Raw genomic sequence first — 27,336 nt, 5'->3', positions numbered from 1 at the left:
TCAAGCATCCCTTATGTCTTCATGAGGAAAGATTTTACTGATTACACATGCTAACATCTCATTAAGAATGGAACATAAGGAACATAAATTACAGAGTCAAAAGGTGAACAAGGTAAGTGGAGGCCACAGTTAACTAAATGCAGGTCCCTTGATTTGTGTGTTTGTGTGTGTGTGTGTGTGTGTGTGTGTGTGTGTGTTTTGTACCATGTATACAATGTAAGTGGACTAACTTGCTCAGGACCAGATACAAACTAGGGATAAAAACACTGGCCTAGAGTGACCACGTGAGTATTGATTGGGAGTAATAGTAATATAGTGCTAGACTGTTTAGTGCTCAAAAGTCTAAAAATGTCAGGAGTATAGCATTTTTGCAATGTAGCAATCATACTGAGTTACAATATTTTTGTTCTTTTCCCTAGAAATAAGTACTAAGACAGAAATTTAAACTCTTGTCTAATTAGGAGATATTATTGGGGTAGATGTGTGAAAGAAGACAAGAAAATCTCTAATAAGATTTTTGAAAATGAACAGTTTGAACTTATGTGTAAAAATATGTTATATTTGTCAGTCAGACTCCTACAGTATTTGCCATTTAGAGATATTACTGATAATAAGATCCACTGTACTTACCCCAGTCTTTAAATTCTTAAGTGATAATTTGGTTAGTTGAGATGTTATTACTTAGTAAACATATAGCATCAACCTGGCTTGCAATAATGGACTAATTTACCCATATCAAAGATACAGGCAGTCAAGAGACACAGAGGAGAGAGATTGTGGGGTGTTCTACATGGCTCTCCAAATCCTTTCTTCCCACATTGGACACGCACACTCTGTCTTTAAGGAAAGTTTTATTGGTTTACCCCACATAATTTACACTATGAAATATCTCCATTTTTACTCTAGAAAGTGTAAAGCTTTAGGACATTTTTCTGGCAGCCATAAGCAATTATTCTACAGATCTTGAGTTTATTTACTACACAGGACATCCTGCTAAGGACTTTTATAGATACAGACTCTTTTTCCTACTAAATATTACTAGTCTCTACCTGGAGGTCTAGTTGACAAAGGCAACCTCCTTTCTTTTTTTTTTTCTCCCCCTGGCCTGCACCACTCACCTCCTCAACACATGTAACAGTAGAAGAAGTGAATGGGATTTTAGACCAGTTGCTTTAACACTTTTTTCCCCCAATTACTAATCAGTGAAATGTAATTGAGTCAAAATTTGCAAAAACCATTCCCCAAAACATGTTAAGATTTAAGCATATAATGAAATTTTGAAACCTTAGGGTTGCAAACTAGCTGAAAAGATCAGGAGTATGCCTACAATTTCTGGAAGAACTGGAAAGTCTTTAAAATTAAAGAATGAAATAATCATGTAGAAATCGTGATGGTGATGATGATAAATTCTCACCACTTTTCAAGCACTTCTCTATATTCTTTATGGGTATGGTTTTATAAAACACATAATAATCTTCTGGGGTAGGCACTATTATTTTACCATTTAACAGATGTAGAAACTGGGGCATAGATGAAATTAAATGACTTAGCAAGGTTCACCAACAAGTAGATTCTGCCACCATTTATCAAATTTAGGAAGCCCGACTCCCAAATCCATGGTATTAACATAATCATATATGAGAAGAGCATAGACATATCAAATCCAACATATTTTTATTAATAAAACTAGATAATAAAAGAGAAGCTGGCTTATTAAAAAATACTAGTGGTGGGGTGCCTGGTTGGCTCAAACAGTTAAGCATCTGACTTCGGCTCACGTCATGATCTTGCAGTTCCTGGGTTCAAGCCTCATGTCGGGCTCTATCTATGCTGACAGCTCAGAGCCTGGAGCTTATTCGGATTCTGTGTCTTCTTTTCTCTCTGCCCCTCCCTGCTTGTACCCTGTCTCTCTCCTTCTCTCAAAAATAAAATAAAAACATTTTTAAAAAATTAAAAAATAATAGTGGAGAATCAGTTTTGTTGATTATCGCTGTGGCAAAAATGAAGTAAATACTGAAATTAATGAGTAAACAAAGGTTTATTGAATATCTGTTTTGAATGTAGTGTCATATGACGGCCTACAAGACACAGATGAAATAGAAGTTGTAGCAAATAGAATAAAACCTGCCAAAAAAGACTGGAAGTTGAGTTAGAGGATATGGCAAATGAGATATACTTAAGTATCAGCATCAGAGAGGTGATAATTGAAGCAATTTTCAAACAGATAATTTTTCCAAATAAATGTGATTATCAGGCTAAAATTCTAAGGTAAAATGCTTTAGTATAGGAGTGATTTGGAATATGATTTTCATTTGTAAAGTTCTAAATAATGTGAAGGCATATAAACTAAACTGAGAAGAGTGGTAAACAAGAATGAGAGAAGTATGACCTACATTGCCATCTGTTGGGGAAATGAACATCTGTCACGTGGAATGAAAGATGAAGTTTGGAAATTCCCAATGAATCTCAACAGCCAGCATTACTATTTAAGAGCAAAAACAGATTTCAAGCCTAATTTAGCTTTTTAATTTTTTTTAATTTGGAAAAGATATTTAAAGAAGAAAAAAAATGTCTCCAATCAGTTAGAAACCATAGCTTTTAAGATTCCCAGATACAATTTTAGATCAAATTAGAATAGAATTGTGCTAGAGAAAGAATATTGTCAAAACTTATCTCCAGAGTAGATTTTATGCTCTCCAGAAGCATCTTGTTTTCTGACTAATGAATCTGTGCATTTCATAAGATATGGTGGCAGAAATCCAACCCCAGAATTTAGTCTCAGTTCTAACATGGTGTCATTTTGAGTAGTCATTTCACTCTTTAGATCTAAATTCCCTTGTTTATAATGTAGATGAGATTGGATTAAGTTATTCCTGAGGTTACCTTTCAGTTGCTCTCCTATTTATTATGTGCACCTATTTTTAAAAAGCCTGTTAATAATTGCGTGCTTGATATATATTGATTTTATAGATAGAAATAGTGTTCCTACAGCTACTTTTTCTCCTTCTTTTCCACCCCTCCTCCTCATTATTAGTATTGTTGTTGTTGTTATTATTTTACTTCTTCTGAAATCTTACATCAGTATCTTTTCTCTCCTTTAGGGTGGAGTCAGTGGGTTGACTGGAGAGCTAGAATTTGGAGATAATGGAGGAAATCCCAATGTCCACTTTGAAATTCTTGGAACAAACTATGGAGAAGAGCTTGGCCGAGGTGTTCGCAAAGTAAGACTAGACACATTGATAAATGTTTTTTTTTCCTAAAGCAGCTATAATTTTGTTTGATTTTACTCCATGCAATATGGTTACAGTAGGTATTAAAGTTCATATTGTAGTTTGAAAGAGAAGGGGAAGGGGAGAATTACGCATTTAAATGACGTTAAATACTTATCAGAAGTATTAAGCAATACATTCCATTTATGGCCTAGAATGATTAAAGGAAAAAAAGTAATCTAATGGTTTCCTAGGGAACTAGCATCATCTTCTATTCATTATAATAATTTTTTATAAAATAGTGGATTTAATATTTATAGAATGCATATCTTCTTGGTTTTTAACTTGTAACATGCACAAAATCAGAATGAGAGCTTTGATAAATTTCACATAGTAAGAGGAAAGTCTACTCTAAAAAGTGACATTACAGGAATTCAAATTCTATCCTTGTCATGTAATAAGTAGAAAATGATTTGTAGGAAATTCGCTCTTGTTCTGTACCACAGACCACATGTAAGAAGGTGAGTGATAATAAGGGATGTTTTATGAACTACTGGTACAATAGCTTTCTCAAGGACAAATATAAAAGGCCCTGTAGAAATTACTTGTCTATAGTTGGGATTTGCCATTTTTTATACATTTTTGGTAGGAAAAAATCTAAGATGATTGAGTGCACTTCCAGAACTCACAACTTTAAATTTCTAACTGTATAAAGGTGGCTGAATTGAGAATAAGAGGTTCTTCGTGCAGGTGTTTCTCTCCAGTGCTGACATGCAGGCTGCACAGAAATATAGACAAAACCAAGTTAGGAGTTATATTCTAATCCGCAGTAAAAATTTGCCAGTAAACTTATGCTAGAGAGGAGTAGAAACTACGCTAATGTGTTTTTAATTATTGTTTCATAGTGAAATGTAGGAGACATAAAAACTGCGTAAAACACAATGAGAGTTTATTGAATTATTTTAAAGGAAACACCACTACTATGGTCAAGAACTATAACATATCAAGCATCCTAAACACCCCCACAGACTTCTCCCTGATACATCCCTGACCCCTCTTCTCACCAGTATAACCATCAGTCTGAATTTTATGATACTCATTTCTTTACATTTTAAATATAGTTTTATCACTATGTGCATCCTTAAATAACATAATTGAATTTTGCCAATATTTCAGTTTATGAATGGACTCAATATTGCATATATTCTCTTTTCTTGCTTCTTATGTTCAACATTCTGTTTGTGTTATTCATTTTTGTCATTACATGTAGTTGTAGTTTATTTCTATATTGCTGTATTGTTTTCTACCATGTGAATGTGTCACAATCAACTGTGGGTGTCTATCCATTTTTAGATTATTACAAGCAAAGCTGTTATAAATATTCTTAGACATATATCTTGGATATATACTCTAGAACTTGTGCGTATATTTCTGTGGGTTTGGAGTAGAATTTCTTAATACAAGGAAGCATATTGGGGCACATGGGTGGCTCAGTCTGTTGAGCATCCAACTCTTGATCTTAGCTCAGGTCTTGATCTTAGGGTTGTGAGTTCAAGCTCTGTATTGGGCTCCAAGCTTGGCTTAGAGCCTACATAAATATGTATATATCTATATATCTATACACACATCTATATATATATATATAGATGTATATATATATACACATCTATATATATACACATCTATATATATATATATACACATCTATTTATATATATATGTATACACATATATATGAAAGCATATCTTGAATTTTACTGTATAACCTCAAACCCATTTTCATAGAGATTTGCTAATTTTCATAACATCAGCAATGCAATGATTTCTCGTGGCCCTGTCTTCTCACCAAATTTTGGTTTCATTAGACTTCAATTTTTATTAAGTTGTTTGGTATATAATGATGTATCTTCATGGTTTCAATTTTTGTTGCAGTGATTATATAAAGTTCTGTATATTTTCTTATACTTTTTGGCACTTCAGCTTTCTTTTGGAATTAATTGCCTGTTCAAGTCCTTTGTACCTGTTCTTTTGGGTTGTCTTTTGTTTTTATAATTGATTCTAGGAGCTATAAATATATATATTTAAGTGGTTACTTAAATTCCATTTATTTTCACAGTCTCTTAACTCTAGAGAACAAACTGAACGTTCCTGGATTGGAGGTAGGTGGGGGAAGGGTTAAATAAGTGATGGAAATTAAGGAGGGCATTTGTTGTGATGAGCACTGGGTGTTGTATGTAAGTGGTGAATCACTAAATTCTCCACCTGAAACTAATATTACCCTGTAAACTAACTGGAATTTAAATAAAAACTTGAAAAAAGAGTATTTCCCTGAAGACCCTGGGGCAAGTAGCCCCTGTGATGGTAAAGTTGACTCTTTTCCCAGCACCTAGCAAGAAAAGAAAAAGAAAATCCTCTTGCCCATCAACACCAGTGCCATTATTCTCTATCAATATCCACCCTCCCTACTAGGGACTTTTACTTTTGCACTGGCAGCTGGAAGTCAGCTCTTGGTTGCCAAAGCCTTCTCTCCTAACTACCAACACTTATAAAGGTACACCTTAAATAAATTTGGAATTCATTTCTTTCATGACCCCTTGCATTCAACAGTAGTGTGATTAATTTATCATTGATTTGGAGTATGTTAATTCTTTTTTTATCTGTTTGTTTCAAGTTTTTATTTAAATTCTAGTTAGTTAACATATAGTGTAATTTTTGTTTCAGGAGAATTTAATGAGTCATCACTTACACATAACACCCAATGCTCATTAGAACAAGTTCCCTCCTTGGTACCCATCACCCATCTAGCCCATCCCCTCATCCACCTCCCCCCCCAACAACCATCAGTTTGTTCTCTGTATTTAAGAATCTCTTATAGTTTGCCTCCCTCTCTCTTTTTTTTCCTTCCCATATGTTCATCTGTTTTGTTTCTTACGTTCCTCATATGAGTGAAATCATATGGTATTTGTCTTTCTCTGATTTATTTCACTTAGCATAATACACTCTAGCTCCATTTACATCACTGCAAATGGAAGGATTTCATTCTTTCTGATGGCTGAGTAATATTCCAGTATGTATCTTCTTTATCCATTCATCAGTCAATAGACATTTGGGCTCTTTCAATAATTTGGCTACTGTAGATAATGCTGCTATAAACATTGAAGTGCATGTGCCCCTTTGAATTAATATTTTTGTATCCTTTGGGTAAATACTTATTAGTGTGATTGCTATATCATAAGGTAGTTTTATTTTTAACTTCTTGAGGAATTTCCATACTGTTTTCCAGAATCACTATACCAGTTTGCATTCCCACCAATAGTACAAGAGGGTTCCCTTTTCTCCACATGCCCTCCATCAACTGTCGTTTCTTGTGTTGTTGATTTTAGCCATTCTGACAGGTGTGAGCTGATGTCTCATAGTAGTTTTGATTTGTATTTCTCTGATGATGAATGATGTTGAGCATCTTTTAATGTGTCTGTTAGCCATTTATATGTCTTCTTTGGAAAAATGTCTACTCATGTCTTCTCCCCATGTTTTAATTGGATTATTTGTTTTTTGGGTGTTGAGTTTTTGAAGTTCTTTAAATATTTTGGATACTAACTCTTTATCAGATAATATCATTTGCAAATATCTTCCTCCATTCCATAGGTTGCCTTTTAGTGTTTTTGATTGTTTCCTTCATTGTGAAGATTTTTGTTTTGATGAGGTCTCAATAGTTTATTTTTGCTTTCATTTCCTTTACCTGAGAAGATATATCTAGAAAGAAGTTGCTCCAGTGAGTATCAAATTGGTTACTGCCTATTTTTTCCTCTAAGATTTTTATGGTCTCAAGTCTCACATATAGGTTTTTAATCCATTTTGAATTTACTTTTGTGTATGGTGTAAGAAAGTGATCTAGTTTCATTCTTCTGTATATTGCTGTCCAGTTTTCGCAACACCATTTGTTGAAGAGACTGTCTTTTTCCCATTGGATATGATCATTCTTTCCCGCTTTATCAAAGATTAATTGGCCGTATAGTTGTGGGTTCGTTTCTAAGTGTTTCATTGATCTATGTGTCTATTTAGTGCTGATACTACACTGTTTTCACCACTACAACTTTATAATTTAATTCAGAGTCTGAAATTGTGATTCATCCAGCTTTGCTTTTCTTTTTCAAAGTTTCTTTGACTATTAGGGGACTTTTGTGGTTCCATACAAATTTTAGGATTATCTGTTCCAGGTCTGTGAAACATGCTATTGGTATTTTGATAGGGATTGAATTATATGTGTAGATTGTTTTGGGGAGTAGAGACAATTTTTAAATGTTTATCTATTTATTTTTGAGGGGTGTGTGTGTAAACAGGGGGAGGGGCAGAGAGAGAGGAAAGAGAGAATTCCAATGAAGGGTTTGATCTCGTGAACTTTGAAATCATGACTTTAGCCAAAATCAAGAGTCACACGTTTAACCTACTGAGCCACCCAGGTGCCCCTGGGTAGTATAAACATTTTTACATTATTTATTCTTCCAATCCATGAGCATGGAATGTTTTTCAATTTCTTTGTGTCATTTTTAATTTCTTTCATCAGTGTTTTATAGTTTTCATATTACAAGTCTTTCACCTGGTTCAGTTTATTCCTAGGTATCTTACTGTTTTGGGCACAGTTGTTATAGGGAGTGATTCCTTAATTTCTCTTTCTGCTGTTTCATTATTGGTGTATAGAAATGCAGATTTCTATATTTAAGATTTCTGTACACTGACTTTTGTATACTGATATTTACTGAATTCTTTTATCAGTTCTAGCAGTTTTTTTGGTACAATCTTTTGGGTTTTCTATATAGAGTATCAACAAACAGTGAAACAGCAAACTGTTTTCTGCAAACGGTGAAAGTTAACTTCTTCCTCAGTGACTTGGATGCCTTTTATTTCTTTTTGTTGTCTTATTGCTGTGGCTAAGACTTCCAGTACTACTAAATAACAGTGGTGAGAGTGAACATCCCTGTCTTGTTCCTGACCATAGAGGAAAAGCTCTCAGTTTTTCCCTATTGAGGATGATGTTAGCTGTGGGTTTTTCATATATGTCCTTTATTATGTTGAGTTATGTTCCTTCTAAACCTACTTTATTGGGAGTTTTATCATGAATGGATGTTGTACTTTGTCAAATGCCATTTCTGCACCTATTGAAATGATCATGTTTTTTATCCTTTCTTTTGTTGATGTCATATATCACATGAATTTTGATACTAAGGTTATATCGGCCTCATAAAATGTGGTGGAGAGGGTTTCCTCTTTTTCTATTCTCTATGAGTTATGTAGTATTGGAAGAATACTACATAGATGATAGGTCATCATAATGAAGCCAACTGGGCCTAGAATTTTCTTTGTGGGATTTTTTTTACATGACTGATTCTACTTTCCATGATAAATAAAAAATAAAAGTCAAGTTTTCTAATTTTTGTCAACTCAAAAAGTTTTATTTTTATGATATTTTATTTTTTCTATACATTAGCATAAAATTGCTAATATCTTTTTAAATATATAAAGCATTTCAGGATCTGAACTTATTTTCATTTTTGAAGCTTTTGTAGTAATTAGCATTTTAAAAATTATTTAGGGGCACCTGGGTGGATCAGTCATTTAAGCGTCCGACTTCAGCTGAGGTCATGATCACACAGTTTGTGAGTTCAAGCCCGAGTCAGGCTTTGTGCTGACAGCTCAGAGCCTAGAGCCTGCTTCAGATCTGTGTCTCCCTCTCTCTCTGCCCATTCCTGCTCATATTCTCTCTCTCTCTCTCTTTCTCTCTCTCTCAAAAATAAACATTAATAAATAAATAGATAAAAGTTTTTTTTAATATTATGAAGACTTGCACTTGCATTAATGCTTTCTTCCCTAAAAAATATCTTGTCTACTGTTAATAGAGCTAAACCAACTTTCTTTCCATTACTATTTGGATGGCATTTATTTTTACTATCCTTTTACTTTAAACTTTTCTGCATCCTTTTGTTCCATACATAATTCTTATTAGAAGTATATAATTAATTATTTGACACTAATTTGGCTTTCATTCCTAAAATTCAGAGCATTTCATGTATTTATATGAAAACTATTTACTAACACATTTACCTTTAAGTCTACTGTTTTGTACATTCTATTATTTTGTACATTTGGTGGCTCTTCATGCAAGTATTACTTAATTCCTTCCAAACCCTTAGGTGTTTTCCTTCCACTCTACTCCCAATAATTACCACCACGTTTAGGCGTAATCATTTTGCACCCGATTTCTTCTTTCTTCCAATATCTTTTGTGTAAACTATTTCATGTAGTGTTATGATTAACTTTCCTAAAGACTTATAACCCTAATACTTCCCTGTTTTACATAAACACTTATCCCAATTTAATAATTAGATATGTATGCATTCACAAGGATGGTAATTATAGTATTCATATCATTATAGCAGCTAAGAAGAGTTTGTTTAAAGAAATAGGAGGGGCCAGCATTGTAGCAGAAAAGCAGTAGCATAAAGGCTGAAGAGAATCCATTGGATTTAGGAACTCAAGGTTCATTAGTAACTGAGGAGAGACAGTAAAGCAAATGGGCTAGAAATGAGGCTGCTAATGTCAGGCTATTCAAATTATTGTGCTACTTAAAACCCAGTGACCTCAGGTGTGTCACTAAACTCTTAAGTAGGGGCAACCTGTATGAGTTAGTGATGTGACACATCCAGAACTTGCCTTTTACCTTAAAAAAGATTGCAATTTATTGTCACTTTTAAAGCAAATGTCAGTGGAGTTGTAATGCCATATGTTGAAAAAACAGGTCTGAAAGTAAAAAGGAAGGTGATGAGCAAAGGAAGTAAATGTAAGTATCGTATTAGCCCACCCATTTGGCTATGACAGTGGCCATTAAATGACTGCATGAAGTTGAGGGGACAAACTTTCAGAATGTATGAGATTTGTGTATGTTTAAATGTTTAGATTAAGCCAGTAGAGAGGAAGAGAAAGAAGATAAAGAAAAGAAAGGTGATTGTTGAAAAAGAAAGTGATCTGGGAGAAAGAGAGAGGGTTGGATCCATTTAGATGGAGTGCTTAATTTTAGGCATGGAGGACATTGTTTTCCAGAGTGATGGAGGGAGAGAATAGGAAAGATGGTGTGAATGCAAGCAAGAAGTACTCCCATCATAATAGCAGCTAAGAAGAAAGCGTTTGTTTCAAGAAATAGAGGGGAGTCAGCAATGTAGCTGAAAAGCTCTGTTGGCTCTGGGGGTTACAGATTTCATTGCAGCACTAACCTACATGGTTATATATTTTTGCCTCACAGTATTTGGTTGACAGAGTGTATTTGAAGTAATGTAAGATTGAGATTTCATCAGATTGTTTTTGTTTTGTTTGTTGTTTTTGATAGCAATACAATGAGGCCTTGAGGGTAAAGATATTGACAGGGTGATGGCTGAAGAGGCAAATCATGAAATCCAACATGGACATGCACAGGAGGAGTCTCAACAACAGGCAGAAAGTATAGCTTGAAATAACAGAGCCCTCAGTAAGTCTGAAGAGGCTGTGTGTTGATTTGCATTAAATGAAAGACCTTCAGAGCCAGGAAGTTGTGTTTGAGGAGACATCCAAATTCTTGATTCAAAGGTTTGGATGGGTTCCAGATGCTCAAAAAGTCATGGATGTGAGGATGGCAGGAGTGGGCTTCATTTAGCCTTCCAAGGTCAATATAGTTACAAGATCAATGGAGTTGCTTCACCCCACTCTGAATTCAAAGTCTACATAATGTGTCATCTATGCCGTTCGGTTGACAACAAATCAAATACTTCATATTATGTCTAATTTATTCTTAATAATATTAGACCACTCCTGTAATTATTTATATTTCCTTGCTCCAACTCCCAAATTGGATTGAAACACCCAGTGCACTGGCATTACATAGATTTTATGTAAAAGGGACCGTAATGTTTATAGCACCTTTTACATTGTTGTCAAAAATTGTTGTATTATTATTTTAATTCCTTGCCTGCTGTTGTAACACAAATGTTTTTCTACCAAACTACAATTTTAACTAATTGCTGAATTTATAAAACTCCAAATCTACCTCTCAAGTTATTTTAAAAATACTGTACATAAGTTTGTGGATTGCTAGCTCTGTTTATAAATGGGACAGTTCTTTCATATAAGCATCAACCCTTATATAATGTATTCTGAGATACTATCAAGTAAAGGCATTACCATGCAAATAGTTACAATACAGATTTACTTAGATACGCCTAAAATTAATGTTCCACTCCCAGTATCTCCATGTATCAAAAAGAGTAAATGGCTTTCCAATTGATGAACTGTCAAGTTGTCAGTGTTTATTCCACTGCCAGTGGCTAAGTGTATACAATGCCCACAGCCTTATCACCTTGAGCGGGGGGAATGTCAGCTCTCATAAACTGACAGGATTGTGTCTGTTTGGATTTAAATGTGAGATTGGCCATGTCCCAAATTTTGGACTAGTCTCGGCTCTCTTGGCATTGTATGAGTGGAGGTTTCTTTTTTCTGAATTTGAGGAGAATGTAAAAAGGATTGTCTAATGTTCACTGATGTTGATCAAAACGAAGAGCTCTTCTGCTTTGATATTTTTTTACATGTTCTTTTCCTTTGATGTAAGGTGGTGTTTCATTCAGTAGATGGTACCTTCAAGGTATTAGACACCATACCCTTGAAGATAAATTCAGGTAAACCTCAAAGCCAAATTTTTAAATCATCAAGGTTTTCTATTTTCTTAAACTTTCTCCAAGAATATGTTTGTTCTTTTTTCTGTTCATCAAAATACAATATTTCCAAGAAGAAAAATACTTTGATAACATCGTATCCAATCTCCTAAAACTAATTAGAATACATAAAAACCAAAGATTAAATTATTTAATATAAAGTATCAATCTGTGTTTTTTTTTTTTCTTTCCTTAGAAGATAAGTTCTCCACAGTGTGTTTGTTGTTTGTTTTTGGGGTTTTTGGTTTTGGTTTTGGTTTTTTTGCTTATATGTCTGAAGTGTTCTTTGTTCAGTTTCGTTTTGCCACCGCTACTCATTTTTATGAAGATGGAGTTTCAGCATTAAAATTTAACACTCTAGACTTATGTCTTTGATCTTTATCACAAACAGGAAGATAAGACCAGGAAAAAATAGATTAAACCTGGTTTCACAACCCATCTTAATTGCATAGTAACGCTTAGTATCTTCATAAAATTGTTTTCTCATGTAAGCTGATGAAATAAAATGGTAGCGCAGAGATATTGTAGCTCCTAGGTCTAATTGCTTCTCAGATAGATTTAGAATCTTTACTCAGGTTCTCCAACATTAAATTCACAAATATAAAACCTATTTTGCATTCTTGGGAAGACCTAACTGTTTTTGCAAAGGGTATTATATAGGTTGTCATTGGTCCATTTTTAATACACTGAAATATTTTACTGTCTTGCAAATAGAAGGGGAAAGAACAGTTTTACCTTCAAATGGCCAATGATTAAATGTTTTACTGGTATTCTTCAACATTATATCTGTATTCTGGTTCTGGAATATGTAAATAGCCTTTACCTTTACTATTAACTTGTTTTATGTTTCCTTCTAACACTTTCTGCTCACTCAAATTATATGCATATATGTAATTATATATACAATCTTCATTTTTGTGTATATAAAATATGTGTGTGTGTGTTCACATATAAATGTAATGCATTTACTTGTTTGCAGTAAGGTTTTCCCATTACGATGTAATTCTGTGGGATAAGAATGTCTATTTCTTACTATTCATTTCTTACATTCATATAGTAGATGTTTGTTAAGTATTTGTGAATGAACTGATGAACACATGTGGATACTAGCATGATAATCTGTAAGATTCTTCGCTGCATCTATGAATATAAGAACCATGTTTTTTATTCTAATGAAAAATAAGTATGTGCACACAAATTAATTATTGGCATGCCACATTAGAAAATGGATGTGTGATTATAACCTTTCCATCAATGTATCCTCAATATCTTGCAGAGTTGGACATTTGATCACCAAAACTATAATCAATTATTCTAAGGGTTAAGTAAGATTATGTATAATTTATTTTCAGAAATTCATAGACATAGGGAAATAGTGGATTGATTTTTCCAAGCAAATAGTTAGATTAATTTTTCTAAGCACAAGGGAAAGACCCTTGGTATTTGTGAATCAAGATTGTTTTCCAACAACTAGGCTAGATTTAGTATATTGTAATGTGGAAAAGTATATAGCCTTGGCTGTTCAACATACCTGGGTTGAAATTCTGTGTGATTTTAGGACCACTAACTCAGCCAGTCTCAATTTATTTGTCTATAAAATGTGAATAATAATACCTATCTCTTAAGAGGATTGTAAATATTAAGTAAAATTATGTTTGTAGGATACATATTGAGGAATAATTAAAGTCATGTCAGTTTGCGAGTGGGCAGTAATCTATGTGATTCATTTTAAGGCCAGTGGAAAAAAATGCAGTATAGTTGCTATTCTGATAAGAAATTGCCACGTGAGGTGGGGAAAGTCATTTCATTTTAGGTGTGATTGACAGAGCATTATACATGACAATCACAGTGATAGCATGAAACATTAACCTTTTTGTTTCATTTAATATTCTTTCTGACTCTAAAATTCTATAAGTCTGTTAATCAAGACTTAGGAGCATATCCAGTTTGATGGGAAGGTAATAGCGGAGAATCTGGTAGCTAATACAGCCTGCACAAACCCAGTCTTCATAATTAAGCCCATTATTGTAAAATCTGCCATCCTTACTTACTGTCATATTTCTAACAATGAATTTATTGTCTTGGAAGGTTTATATAATGGAGAGAATCTAGAAAATGTTGTGAATTGACAATATGTTGTGAATACAACAGCTTTTTTTCTCCCAGTCTCCTTTATATATAACACACAATCATGATAAATTTAGCTCCATCAGCTTTATTATGATATGTCTTCAAGAAAACATTTTGTACCATAAAGTGACGTGATAATCACACTAGTACCTTGTAAAATTTCCAGGGTGTTAAAGTCTCAAAATTCTTGACCCCAGCAGTTTCCTGAAGGGTAAGAGAACTGTGCACTCTCAAAAAATGAATACTGTCAACTGGATCATTTCTGCTTTGAAGGGAGCTCACCTACTATTACTACATAGAGGAGAAAATGATAGTTGTATCCAATGATGTTTAGAGTTATTCTGACCTTCCTGGAGGGGTTAGCTGTTGCTTGGATTGAGATGACTTCTGAGGGAGTCTTGCTTCATGCAGGCAACATTTATTGCCTCTTGTAGAGAACAGGAACTATCTTTTCTGGTGGACTGGATGATGCTGACTTCTCCAGCATGGGGCAAAGATCCCTGATAAGGTACAATTCCAGTTGCAAATGTTGGTGGAAATAGAATCAAGAGTTTTTCTGGAAATACTACACAATTTGGATTGTTTGCTTGGTATGGATTACTTTTCTACTTTTGAGGGAAGGACTTATTTGAGGATAGTAGCTGCTATTGCCATGCAGACACTCAGGGAATGTTTGCATATGTATGTTCTACCAAAGAGACTCCTGGGTCTGTGGTTCCTCTCTGATTGGGTTAAGAGTTCAAGACCATTCCTAATACAGAGGAGGCAAGGTTCAGTTTCCTTCCTAGTCCAGTGGACAGCACCCACAGTGAGACATACTGAAATCTGCCTCACCCCCCAACACACATGTGCATGTACACACACGCACACACACACACACACACACACACACACACATACATACTACCAATAAACTCTAATCCAGCTCAAATTCAAATACACAATGTGATGGTACATGCTATCCACTGAACAACTTCATTTCCAGTTTCAGCTACAAATGGTAATCGATGTCCAAAATCCAGTGCCCAAGGAATAATCATTAATGCAATCTAAATTAGGAATACGCAGAATTGAGAAACATTTGTTCGTATGTGTACTAATTTTCCAAGGTTTCATTGCTGTGATTAAACTTTAAGTGGCAGATATCAAAGATTTATTTCATAAAGGTTGCATGAATGGAAAGATCAAGATGGGATCAAACAGTGTGAGTCATTTGTCCACCTATATTGGAAATTCACAACAGACTAACTTGTAGTACAGTGACTCATGGTATGGTAGGTTCAGTTGACCCATAATCCCAGAGGTTTGTCATTGCACCTCAAATAATTTGCTTTCTCTCACCTCTGAATTTCTCTGTAGTCTGTCAAAATATTTGATTAAATATGTCTTATTCCCTCTAAGTCTGTCTTGACTTCAGGGGATTATAAACTCTTCTTCAATAGGAACTCGGTTTATATATTGTAATGATTATAAAAATTTAAATAGTCTGGGCCCATAATCTCACAAAATTTGCTAATAGAGCCTTCATAACTCGTTTGTTTGGGGACCTTCATTCAAACTAATGAAAATTTTGTTGATAACAGTGATGAATAATTGAAATTGTAATCATGGCTTTTGGTGAGCACTGATTCTTTCTCCTTCTTCCTGCCTCTCCCCTTCACCAAGTAATTTTATTTTTCTTCATGACCAAGACACCTAATACACTAAAGCTAGTCAGACACCATTAAGACTTTGGTCCAAATTAAGTTGTTCTACAGTGATTGGAAAATGGGGGGGGGGATTGATATTTATTAACTTTTTTTGAAGAGAAAGTACATTATTAAGAAAAACTTGTTTGAGACCTTGGGTTGGCTGGATGTGTAAACTATTGCTCCCTTTTAAGGCTCTGCTATCAGTTTGAATACGTTTCCTCCAAGGTTTCTTTCTTGGCAAAAAGGTGATATATTGCAATATAAATAAATAATACAACTTGGTGCATTTCCAAAGAGTGGAAACCAATGATTTGTGTGCTAAAATCAATGTATTGACTGTGCTAAAGACAAGCACATGTTATTTGCCAACTGATCTTCATCCCCAACAGCATGGAGACTATTAACATATGCTTGTGAGTGGACATATACCAGAAACATATACTTTGTTTCTGATTATACTCTGGTTTTTGAGGGGAGGATATTCAAATGTAAAGTTTTTTTTACTGAGACCTTAGACCCATACAAACCATGAATGTAAACATGTCCTTATTTACCTGATTGTAAGTATTTCTGAAAATTAGATTTTCTCCTTTAAAAATTTTTTGAATGTTTATTTACTTTGAGAGAGAGAGAGAGAGAGAGAGAGGGAGCATGAGCAGGAGGAGGGGCAGAGAGAGGCGGAGACACAGAATCCGAAACAGGCTCCAGGCTCCGAGCTGTCAGCACAGAGCCTGACACGGGGCTCAAACTCACAAACTGCGAGATCATGACCTGAGCCGAAGTCGGATGCTCAACCGACTGAGCTACCCAGGTGCCCCAAGATTTCCTCCTTTTAATAGTGCCTTTCTTTAAAACTATGTGCAACTCTGTGACCATGCATAGAATGAGCATTTATTTCTAGCTATGAAAAATGAAATGCAATATTTCTCTTCGCCAATTTAGTTGTATAGTTCTATATTTAAATAATTCATATTTAAATTTGTCTTTATAGTTGTTGAGATTGATAATCTTAAAATAGTGGCATTGTAGGCCATTGTTATTGTTAGTTTCTTTTTCTATATTTTGTGATATTTTCTGAATTTTCTGCAAAGGGCATGTAATACTATCATAATCAGAAAACATAAAAGTTTGGTTTTAAAAATTTTAATTTAATTTCTTTGTACTTAGAGAAGAGAAATAGTTTCTGAAGTTTGACAGGAGTATAAAAGTAATTTAGACTTTGAGGATGAAAGTTTTCTTGCTTCCAATTTGAAATAGAGTCTGTCCTCTACACCTAGGTTTTCATGATTCATACAAATAACATCTGTCATTCATAAAGCATTCTTAAGAGCTATTTTTTAAAAAACAGAAAACAATTCATTTACTTGTGCAGATACTATCTGTGACACTAGAATATATGATTGATGTATTATTTGAAGTAGGACTATACCATGTTTAATTAATCTGTAGCCTTACTTATAAAATATTCCAGTTTTAGAATAGGATAAAAAATATCCAAAATAATTTTACAATATGGCAATTTTACATAGATAATAAACCTCAAAATTCTTGCTATAACTAAAATTATTTTTAATACATAAAATATGTCTTTAGATGATTTCCTTTGGTGGAAGTTTCAAAGTAAGAATTCTGAAAAATAATTCCTAAGAATTAATGATTTGTTTGTTCTAATTTTAAAAATGTATATGTTTTATATTTTTCCTCAGAAAATTTGGTTACTTAGATTTTATGAATGAATAATTAATGTAAAATAATTTATACTTAAATATTTTCATATTACCAACAAGATCTTATTAAAATATAAATGCCCACATTGTTTCATTTATATTTTGAAATTAGTAGTTATGCTGAATCCCAAATGTTTGCAAACCACTAAAAAGCATATAAATGATTAAAGAAGTAATAAAGATTTTTAAAAACTAACAAAAATAAACCATGTCTCTTCTTACTCTGGTCTGCAGTTTTCATAGGAACTTAAATCATCAAATATATATAATCTCAAATGTTGTCATAACCACAGTAATTCTGATGGACAGTTTTTCAAAGTGATAGATTTATTTTTATTTTTATTTTAAAACAAAGCCTTATTATTTAAATGCATATTAGTATTACTATTATCAATTATTAACTTACAGGTTGCTGATATATGAGCTATATCCTATTTATCTTGCTTACCTCCACTTCTTGTGGAGACTGCAAATGTTATTTTGAGCAACGGTGTCATTTTCCTTTTTGTTTTTTACTTTAATTATCGGTATTTTTGCCTTTCTAGTAAATTCTTTATGGATTTAACAATAATCTCCCTGAGTTGTGTAAAAAGCTAAGTTTGTGCCAAGTTTTTTTCCAATATGGAAGATGAATGTTTGGAAATGGAGATACTCTTTGAGTAGTCAGGCACTTTTAATAATCACAATAATTCAGGTGCAATAAGGGCCTTTTACGCTTATTGGCAGTGAACTTTGATTTTAAAATATTCAGTAAATACACTTCATCAGAGTTTTTAAGCATCATTTATAACAATAAAACAGCATTTCTGCAATTCTTTTTTTTTAATAAAATGAATCTCACATTAAATAATAATTCTAAAAATATCTTAGACTTAATATAGGTTATGCCTTAATATAGGTTATTAATTAATCAAATTAATGCATCTAGCTAAATTTTATAATCATCCTGAGAAAGTCACTTGATGCTCAAGAGGAGAAATATACTTATCTATTGAAAATGTTTTCAAGCGATTCTTAATCAGAAGCTATAGAAAGTTTTATTACCTTGGAGTACCTGAATAAAAGTAGTTTTGTGGGTTTAAATAGTAATGTATTTGAAATGCTTTGCTTGAGAATTTCTTCTTTTGGATTCATTCAAGTTTGATATGAATCTATATCTGAAACTGAGATGGAAATCTTTAAGTCCCAGTCTAATGCATTTCAGAATATATAATTGTAGCCATTTGGAATACTAATAAGATTTGAATAAGTGTGCCTTCATTAAGAGGAGACAATGTCTTAAGATTGTGAAAAAATTGTTATATTTCTATCTCCCTTATAGAAAGTGTTGCATGAATGGATATTTTCTCTTTCCAAAGAAAATTGGAAACTGGGAAATTATTCTTGGGATGAACAAAATAATTATAAATCAGGAACTGGATTTTTATCTCATGTGATTTTTATTGGTTGAAAATCACATGTTAATTTCTCTTTCATCTTTTTTTCTGTGATTCTAGTATCTTCAATCTCTTACAAGCAAGAAAAAAGTTTCTGACTCTTAGATGTTATTTATTTTCTAGCTGTTCTATTAGTACTAGATAAATTGATTGTACCACAGACCCTTCTATATGTTTTCTTTGTTGCATATAATTTTGTTAACTGTATCTACATTAAAAATAGATACATAAATATTTTATTCATTCTTAAACATACCCAAGTTTTTCTAAATAGGCACATTTTTTCATCCATCGCAAACATTTCCAAGGGATCACAAAATCAGGGAAAACATCAGCATCATTTGATGAAACATCTCTATATTACATATCTAGTACCTGTCTGTGTTTTGTGAATTGAACAGCGTCCCTAAACGTCTTTAGTTTGCTAGAGAAACCAAGACACGATGCCTATTTCAATGTTTTGTTTTGTCTTTCCACTGCTTTGTAAGTTCTTGCCACAATTCCAAAACCTTTACCTGTTTGAGAAAAGCAGTAAAGGTAAACTCTTTTCTGGTTTTTTTCTTGCATTGTAAGTATGGAACTAATCTCTAAATATATTCACAGTTACTTTGGAGTGTATTAAATTCCAAGGAAAAACTATTTAAAATCTCACCAATAAAAATTTCTCACATTTTCATTAATTCTCATGTTTAATTTTTTAAAAACTTGTTAAGATGTGGAAGTTGTTGGCCACAGTCTGTCCTACTCTTCTTTGTTCTGTCATGTTTTATGAATATTTAATTTTTAGTCCTTTTTTCTTTCCTCTCCCAATTTTATTTTTTAAATTCTTTTAATATTTATTCATTTTTGAAAGAGATTGAGGCAGAGTGTGAGTGGGGAAAGGCAGAGAAAAAGGGAGACACAGAATCCAACACAGGCTCCAGGCTCTGAGCTGTCAGCACAGAGCGCGATGCAGGACTTGAACCCATGAACTGGGAGATCATGACCTCAGCCAAAGTCAGACACTTAACCTACTGAACCACCCAAGCGCCCCTCCAAGTTTTGTTTTGATAGTAGAGTGAATATTGCCATTTGTTTCCTTAAGCCCTTCCTTTTCTTCTTTTGAACTACAGCCACATTGTATCACTATGAACCTGACATTCCATTTTATCTTATTGTTTGTTGTTAACAGAAGCATATTTTGATGGAAAATAAATGGGTGCACATGAGGATGAGTTTCCGTTTCTGATAAAATGTTTCTATAAGTTATTTTTGCTTTTATATTTTATAATCGTAAGTAGAATTTTGCACCCAAAATGTTTTCTGTTTTTTGGGTTTTTTTTTTTTTTTTTGGTCACAAGAGAGTCAGACAAAAATATATTGGGCCTATTATGTTGATTGGTTGATTGTCTTTTTCCAATATAAGATTTGGGTGAATCATGGCATGGATAGCTCTATATAGTGAAGGATACAAATCATAATTCTCTTCAAGATCATATAACATTAGCAAACAGCTGTGAGTACTTACTATTGATAGAGTTACCTTTTTTAGAGAGAAAATGATAGATTATAGATAGATGATAGATAAATGGATAATAGAAAGATGACAAATGATACGGATATAGATATCATCCACTACAGAGAAGATGAATAAATACAAAAAGCAATACAGACCAAGGCAAACTGTATTAATAATATAAACAAAGAGAGAAATGTTTTGTAAATTATCATCCTGTGTATCCTGTAGCTTTATGACAAACAAACACACAAATAATTCTCATGCTGCTTTGGAGTTTATGCTTAAGCAGTGTGATAGCATGAGATATAGAAATCAAAACACTAGAAAATAGTACCGTGCTTATACATTGACCATATAATTTTATTAAGCAACTTATTTGGAGATAATTTGCTCATTTTTTTTGTTGAGGGAATGCATGTAGGACAAAAAAATAGCAGTAGGAGCAGATGATCTGCAAGTAACTGAATAACTTAATATTAAAGTCAGTATTAAGAAAAAAATGAAATTTATCCTGGATGACTTGAAATATAGAAAATGGCATTGTATATGTGGTGCCTAGCATTCTAATCTGATTAATCTGACTTACTTAATATCAACAATGGAAATTACCAAGTATCAGATGTATCAAGAAATTAAAAAAAAAAGTTTTGATTGAGGCCAAAACTTCATTAAAATAACTTAGAGATTATTGAAAAAAAGTAATTATGTAGCATTACTACATTAAAAAAATATTTTTTACATTTATTTATTTTTAAGAGGCAGACAGAGACAGAGCGCAAGTGGGGGAGGAGCAGAGATAGAAGGAGACACAGAATCTGAAGCAGGCTTCAGGCTCTGAGCTGTCAGCACAGAGCCCAACACGGGGCTTGAACCCACAAACCATGAGATCATGACCTGAGCCGAAGTCAGACACTTAACTGACTAAGCCAACCAGGCGCCCAGCATTACTACATTTTAATGAGTGATGCACTTTAAATCATGTAATGACATTGTATTTAAAGATAGTGTTCAAAAGGAAATGAAAATCAATAGTCTAGTGATAATTTTTTAAGTGTTGTAATTTAGGAAACATTCTAATCACTTTTATTTATAGAGTACCAATTTTATAAATATTAAAATTGTTTCTATGGATAGGAAGAATTTAAACCAAAGAGAAATAAACTAAGAGTATATTTCTTATTTTTATCTGATGAATCTTTGAATTCTCCTAATATTAACCACTTACTAAAAAAATGTGTTATAAAGTATTTAAAGTATTTTGTATTTTTTTAATGTTTATTTTTGAGAGAGAGAGAGAGAGAGAACAGGAGCAGGGGAGGAGCAGAGAGGGAGGGAGACACAGAATCCGAAGCAGACTCCAGGCTCTGAGCTGTCAGAACAGAGCCCAACACGGGGCTTGAACTCACGAGCTGTGAGATCATGACCTGAGTCGAAGTCAGACACTTAACTGACTGAGACACCTAGGTATCCCAGTATTTTTTGTTTTTAATGTTAAGGCCTGTCTTCAATTATGAAAGTGTCATATGAATCTTTCTTTTATCTTTCCTCCATTACATAATAAAAATATACTTCTTTAATAATAACATGGTGTGTGAGTTCCTCTACTTGGTAATATCTACTCATTCCCATTCTTTTTTTCTTGACAAGGCATAGAAACAAATATAATCTTACTCAAGGTCATTGCTAGGAAAAGGATGGACAATGTAATAATATTTTTATTTTATTGAATTATAAAATATGTTATATGTATATATATAAATAATTAAAATAATACTATACTTATAAAAAATATTGTTCTCATGGTGCCTATGTACCTCAGTTGGTTGGGTGACCAACTCTTGATTTCACCCCAGTCATGATCCCAGGGTGGTGGATGAAACCCCCAGTTGGCTTCCACACTGAGTGTTGGGCCTGCTTAAGCTTCTCTACCCGCACCCCCCCCCCACCCTCATTATGCTGTTTCTCACTCTCTCTGAAAACAAACAAAAAACTATTTTCATAGAAGCATGTGATTCTTGATTAAAAAGATGAAATTTTGGGGTGCCTGGGTGTCAGTTAAACAGCCAACTTTGGCTCAGGTCATGACCTCATAGTCCATGGGTTTGAGCCCTGCCTTGGGCTCTGTGCTGACAGCTCAGAACCTGGAGCCTGCTTCAGATTCTCTGTCTCCCTCTCTCTCTGCCTCTCCCCCACTTGGGCTCTTTCTCTCAAAAATTAAATAAAACATTTAAGAAAAATTTTAAAAAGAAAAATTTGTATAGTGAAAACTCTACTATTAATGGTAGGACAAGTAATAGATTTTCTAAAAAAAATTGGACAGAAATAAAGACCAAACTTGACACATGCAATAAAAAATAAAATGGCAATGATAAAAATTAGCAAAAAAAATTTTAATAGCAGTCTAGGTGAAAATTAATGAAAAATTTTGGTCGACCCCAGGTCAAATGAAACAATAATGTTATGAGTCCGCCAAAAGGTAATTTGATTTATTGAAGTCACTGAGAAGACTATATTGCAACAAAAACCAATAAAGGAGTTAAATATCTTTAATGTAAAAAATAGGTGCATTAATACTATTTTCATGTATTTAATGGCAGCCACCTGCAAAAAGAAATGATGATGTTTTATATGATGATGGTCATGTTTTGAATCAAAGACTGTAAGTTATACAGAAACAAATGTGGCTTATGCACGGTTCCTTTATTTATGGTGAGATTTGAAAAGCAGCAGGATGATGCTCATCTTTACCCAAAATATCTTCAATTATCCATTAAGGTGCCTGATACTTTGCTACTAATTATGCAGTGCCACATGTAGACTCCAGCTTTTTAAATCATCTGAACAGGAGTCATTACCACTTTAAGCTGTAAATAACCTGCAACTAGAACACGGATTTATTTATTGTCCTCTCTTTTCTAGAAACAGATTGTAAGTGTGTAGAGATGGAATGGGAAGGAAGAATTAATTGTATTGCTCTACTAGAAGAAGGAGACCTAGGTTAGGAATATCAGTAAGAGTTGATGCACTAACTAGAGTAACATTAAGACATCGGAGCCAAGGAAGATACATTTTCACAGAAAGGGAGAAAGGATTAAATAGATACAAATAGATACAATAGATAAATTTTGCTTATTTTACCTTTTTGTTTCAAGTTGAGCTTGGTTACATTCTCAAGTTGTAAATATTTGCTTTATTAATGGTGTTTGAATAAATGAAATAGGGACAGACAGATAATAAATGATAATAGGTCCAGATACCTGGAAGACACGTTAGTTGACTTTATAGTACTTAGTACCATGCAGAATTAAGGTTTAAAACTGTGAATATGGTGTTAAAAGGTGGTCCAGTTTCATACTTTTATGTAGCTGTCCAGTTTTCTCAGAACTATTCAAGAGATGATCTTTCCCCATTGTATATTCTTGCCTCCTTTGTCATATATTAATTGACCATACAATCATGGGTTTATTTCTGGGTTTTCTATTCTGTTCCATTAATCTATCTATTTTTTGTGCCCTGTGCCATAATGTTTTGATTACTACAGCTTTGTAGTACATCTTGAAATCTGGAACTGTGATACCTCCAGCTCTGTGCTTTCTCAAGATTGCTTTGGCTATTTGGGGTCTTTTGTGTTCCATACAAATTTCAGTATTACTGGTCCTAGTTTTGTGAAAAATGCTGTTGGGATTTTGATAGGGATTGAATTGAATCTGTAGATTGCTTTGTGTAATCTGAACATTTTAATAATATTAATTTTTACAATCCGTGAGCATAGAATATATTTCCATTTGTTTCTGTCATCCTTGATTTATTTCATCAAAGTTTTATAGTTTTCAGATTTTACAGACTTTGCTTGTCAGTAGATTATCAATAACTGATATTGCTATCAATACATAGATATCTCCATGTTAATCATAATTAGGCACTAAACTCCCAGAGTATTTGATCTCTCACCAGCTAGTTTTCTAGTGCCCTAAAGAAGATATCAATATTCGTTTTTAAAATAGCTTTAAATATGTTCCTGATATTGATTTTTGAAATAGTTTCACAGATGCATACATATACCAAAATTTAGCAGTGAGTACATTTTATACTGCGTCATTAATACTTCAGTGAAGAAATTTAGAAAAGTCTGTTTAATTGCAGACCTAAATAAATAAATAAATAAATAAATAAATAAATAAAATATATTTATTATACAGACTTACATTTTTAATTTTTAAGCAAAGTCTTGGATTATCCAGATATATGTAAACATGTGAAGAACATAACTAAGACATCCAGTTACATGTTTTACCTCATATTTTACCAAGGAATATGAATGTAATGATCATGTTTTCCTAATTAATTTTATAATAGGATTTAGACTAAATAACTTTTTTTATATTTACATATCATCACTCTTCTGGGATTCTGGTTGTTTTCTTAAGTCTCTGAAATGGCTATATTTAATATTAATTAAGTAATTTGAGGTTTGCGTCAAAACTATCTACATTTCTGGGGCACCTGGGTAGCTCAGTCGGTTGAGCATCCAGCTTCAACTCAGGTCATGATCTCATGGTTTGTGAGTTCAAGCCCCACATTGGGCTCTGACAGCTCAGAGCCTGGAGCCTGCTTCAGATTCTTAGTCTCCCTCTCTCTGTGCCCCTCCCCCTCTCACACTCTGTCTCTCTCTCTTAAAAATAAATAAAACATTAAAAAAAATTTAAAGAAAGCTATCTACCTTTCTGCTGCCATTATCATTAGTAAAGCATAGTTGAATGAATGAGAAGGGTGATTGTTTTTTTCCAAATATGATGCATTGCCCATACATATTAAAGTGTGTAGTTTTCTTTATTAGTTTTATGTGGGAATACTAAGGTGAATTATATATTTTTTAATGTAGGATGCATTTGTACAAACTGAAGTTAGCTTTTCAGTCATTCTCACTTTGCCATTTTCTTACATTCAATGCATGATTACTTTAGAATTATTTTATAAAAAAGTATTGATATTTTGCCCACACTTGAGAGTGATTCTCACTAGCATGTCTGATCAACTATACGTCCATGAGATTTATTACAAAATCAATCTTACATTACTGTATTTTGAAAATAAAATCTCTTTATAGTTTCATTTGCTTTTTTATTCTGTATATTATCTGTATAAGAGGAACTGATGAAATCTATTGTATGATATTAAATTTTAAGAATCAGAACACATATTTTGGGCACATTGCCTTTAATATTTTTTTTCAAAAAGCCAAGAATACCCTACAATGAATGGAAACAATAGAATATTAAAAGACACAAGAAAAATTATCTAGATATTTCTTTATTCGTTAGAAATTTGCAACTTAAAAGGGTGACAGCCTTTGCCTACCACTACACTAAATAATTTGAGTGCATTTAAGTAAAGCAAAAGGGGAAAGAATTGGAGCATCAACTGTTATTTATACTCAGAATCCTACTGTTTTATGTTGTGACGTTTGGTTTTCGCAAACACTCAAAATATAAATCATTGTTTGTAACCTAATAGTCAGTCTTATAATATGGTGGTCATGAATACTGTTTTCTCTACTTGAAGGGCAGAAATCCTACTGCTCTAATGGGCTGATTACAGGATTATTATGGGGTTTCTGGTTCACTTGTGGTAGATTTGGGTGAAATGGAATGTAAATGGTGTTCCCTGAAATCTCGTCAATATAAATATAGAAATACAAGATACATGAGGTAACGAGCTGCACCACACTCAGTTTAAGTGGTGGACATCCTGGGATTGTCCTAACTGAAATGTTGGCTTATAGAAGCAAAAGTATAACCACCAAGGTACAACTAGCACACAGTTCTGTGGCCTAAGTGTAGGTACTTGTTCTTGAGAATAATGAGTGATCAGGGCCAGATGGAGCATCCTGTTCATCACAGATCCCTGGGACTGGGATTAGCTATGCACTGACATAGCATACATGTGGTGAATCCACAGATATATATAGATATAGATATAGATAGATATAGATATAGATATATAGATATAGATATAGATATAGATATAGATATAGATATAGATATAGATATAGATATAGATATAGATATAGATATGTCTTTCTCAAACGTTAAAGAATCACTGTGATACCTTTAAAAAGCTTCAGTTTTCGGGCCCCATATGCAAAGATTATAACTGAGTACCTTTCAAGAGGAGCTCAAAATCAGCATTTCTAGCAAGCTGGTGTCTACAGACCCACCACAATGTAAGAAACACTGATTATTGGGAAGCTTCAAAGTATTAGGAGGGGCGCCTAGGGGCTCAGTCTGTTAAGCATCTGACTTCAGCTTAGGTCAGGATCTCACAATTCGTGAGTTCACGTCCCACCTTGGGCTCTGTGATGACAGCTCAAAGCTTGGATCCTGCTTCAGATTCTGTGTCTCCCTCTTTCTTTCTGTCCCCCCTCCCCTTCTGGTGTGCTCTCTCTCTCTCCCTCTCAAAAATAAATAAACATTTAAAAAAATTTTTAAGTATTAAGATATATTGGGAACTACCAAAAATATGATCATTGCAACTAAGTGTTTTTCAGCCTCTTTGTGTGACTAGATATGTACACAATTCAATATTACTGACAGTGTCTTGTTAATGTCATATTACAGGGTGTGAGTTCTATGTGAGATCCCATAATTTAGCAATTAGTAAGCCTGGGATTTCCAGGAGTATCAGGAAAGGGTGAAGAAAAATTCCAAATAGAATAAACTACATACAGAGAATAAAAAAGATAAGAGTGGGCATGACATGTATAAGGGGTCAAGTCTTGAATATATGCTTGAATAAATTCATTATAGTAAATTGAACAAATGCTTATATTGAGAGAAGCTTGAAGAAGAGTGTTCCTGTTGACAGCGAATCTAGCCATCTATGTAATCCAGAGGTTGGCAGACTTTCTCTATAA

General features: G+C 33.4%; 1 protein-coding gene across 3 annotated transcripts in view; it reads left to right on the top strand.

The window, feature by feature from the left end:
* The window catches only part of GRID2 (glutamate ionotropic receptor delta type subunit 2), a 1,475,947-nt gene that overhangs the window by 910,253 nt on the left and 538,358 nt on the right, over positions 1 to 27,336 (top strand). For all 3 annotated transcript variants that reach the window (XM_045472791.1, XM_045472773.1, XM_045472783.1), the window contains exon 8: positions 3,102 to 3,221. In XM_045472791.1, the coding sequence (XP_045328747.1) occupies positions 3,102 to 3,221 (120 nt within the window). The remainder of the gene's footprint in view (positions 1 to 3,101; positions 3,222 to 27,336) is intronic.

This window comes from Leopardus geoffroyi, chromosome B1 (genome assembly GCF_018350155.1).
Source record: "Leopardus geoffroyi isolate Oge1 chromosome B1, O.geoffroyi_Oge1_pat1.0, whole genome shotgun sequence".
Lineage (NCBI taxonomy): Eukaryota > Metazoa > Chordata > Mammalia > Carnivora > Felidae > Leopardus > Leopardus geoffroyi.
The sequence above is the reverse complement of the archived record's forward strand: the minus strand, read 5'-3'. Positions and strand labels throughout refer to the sequence as shown.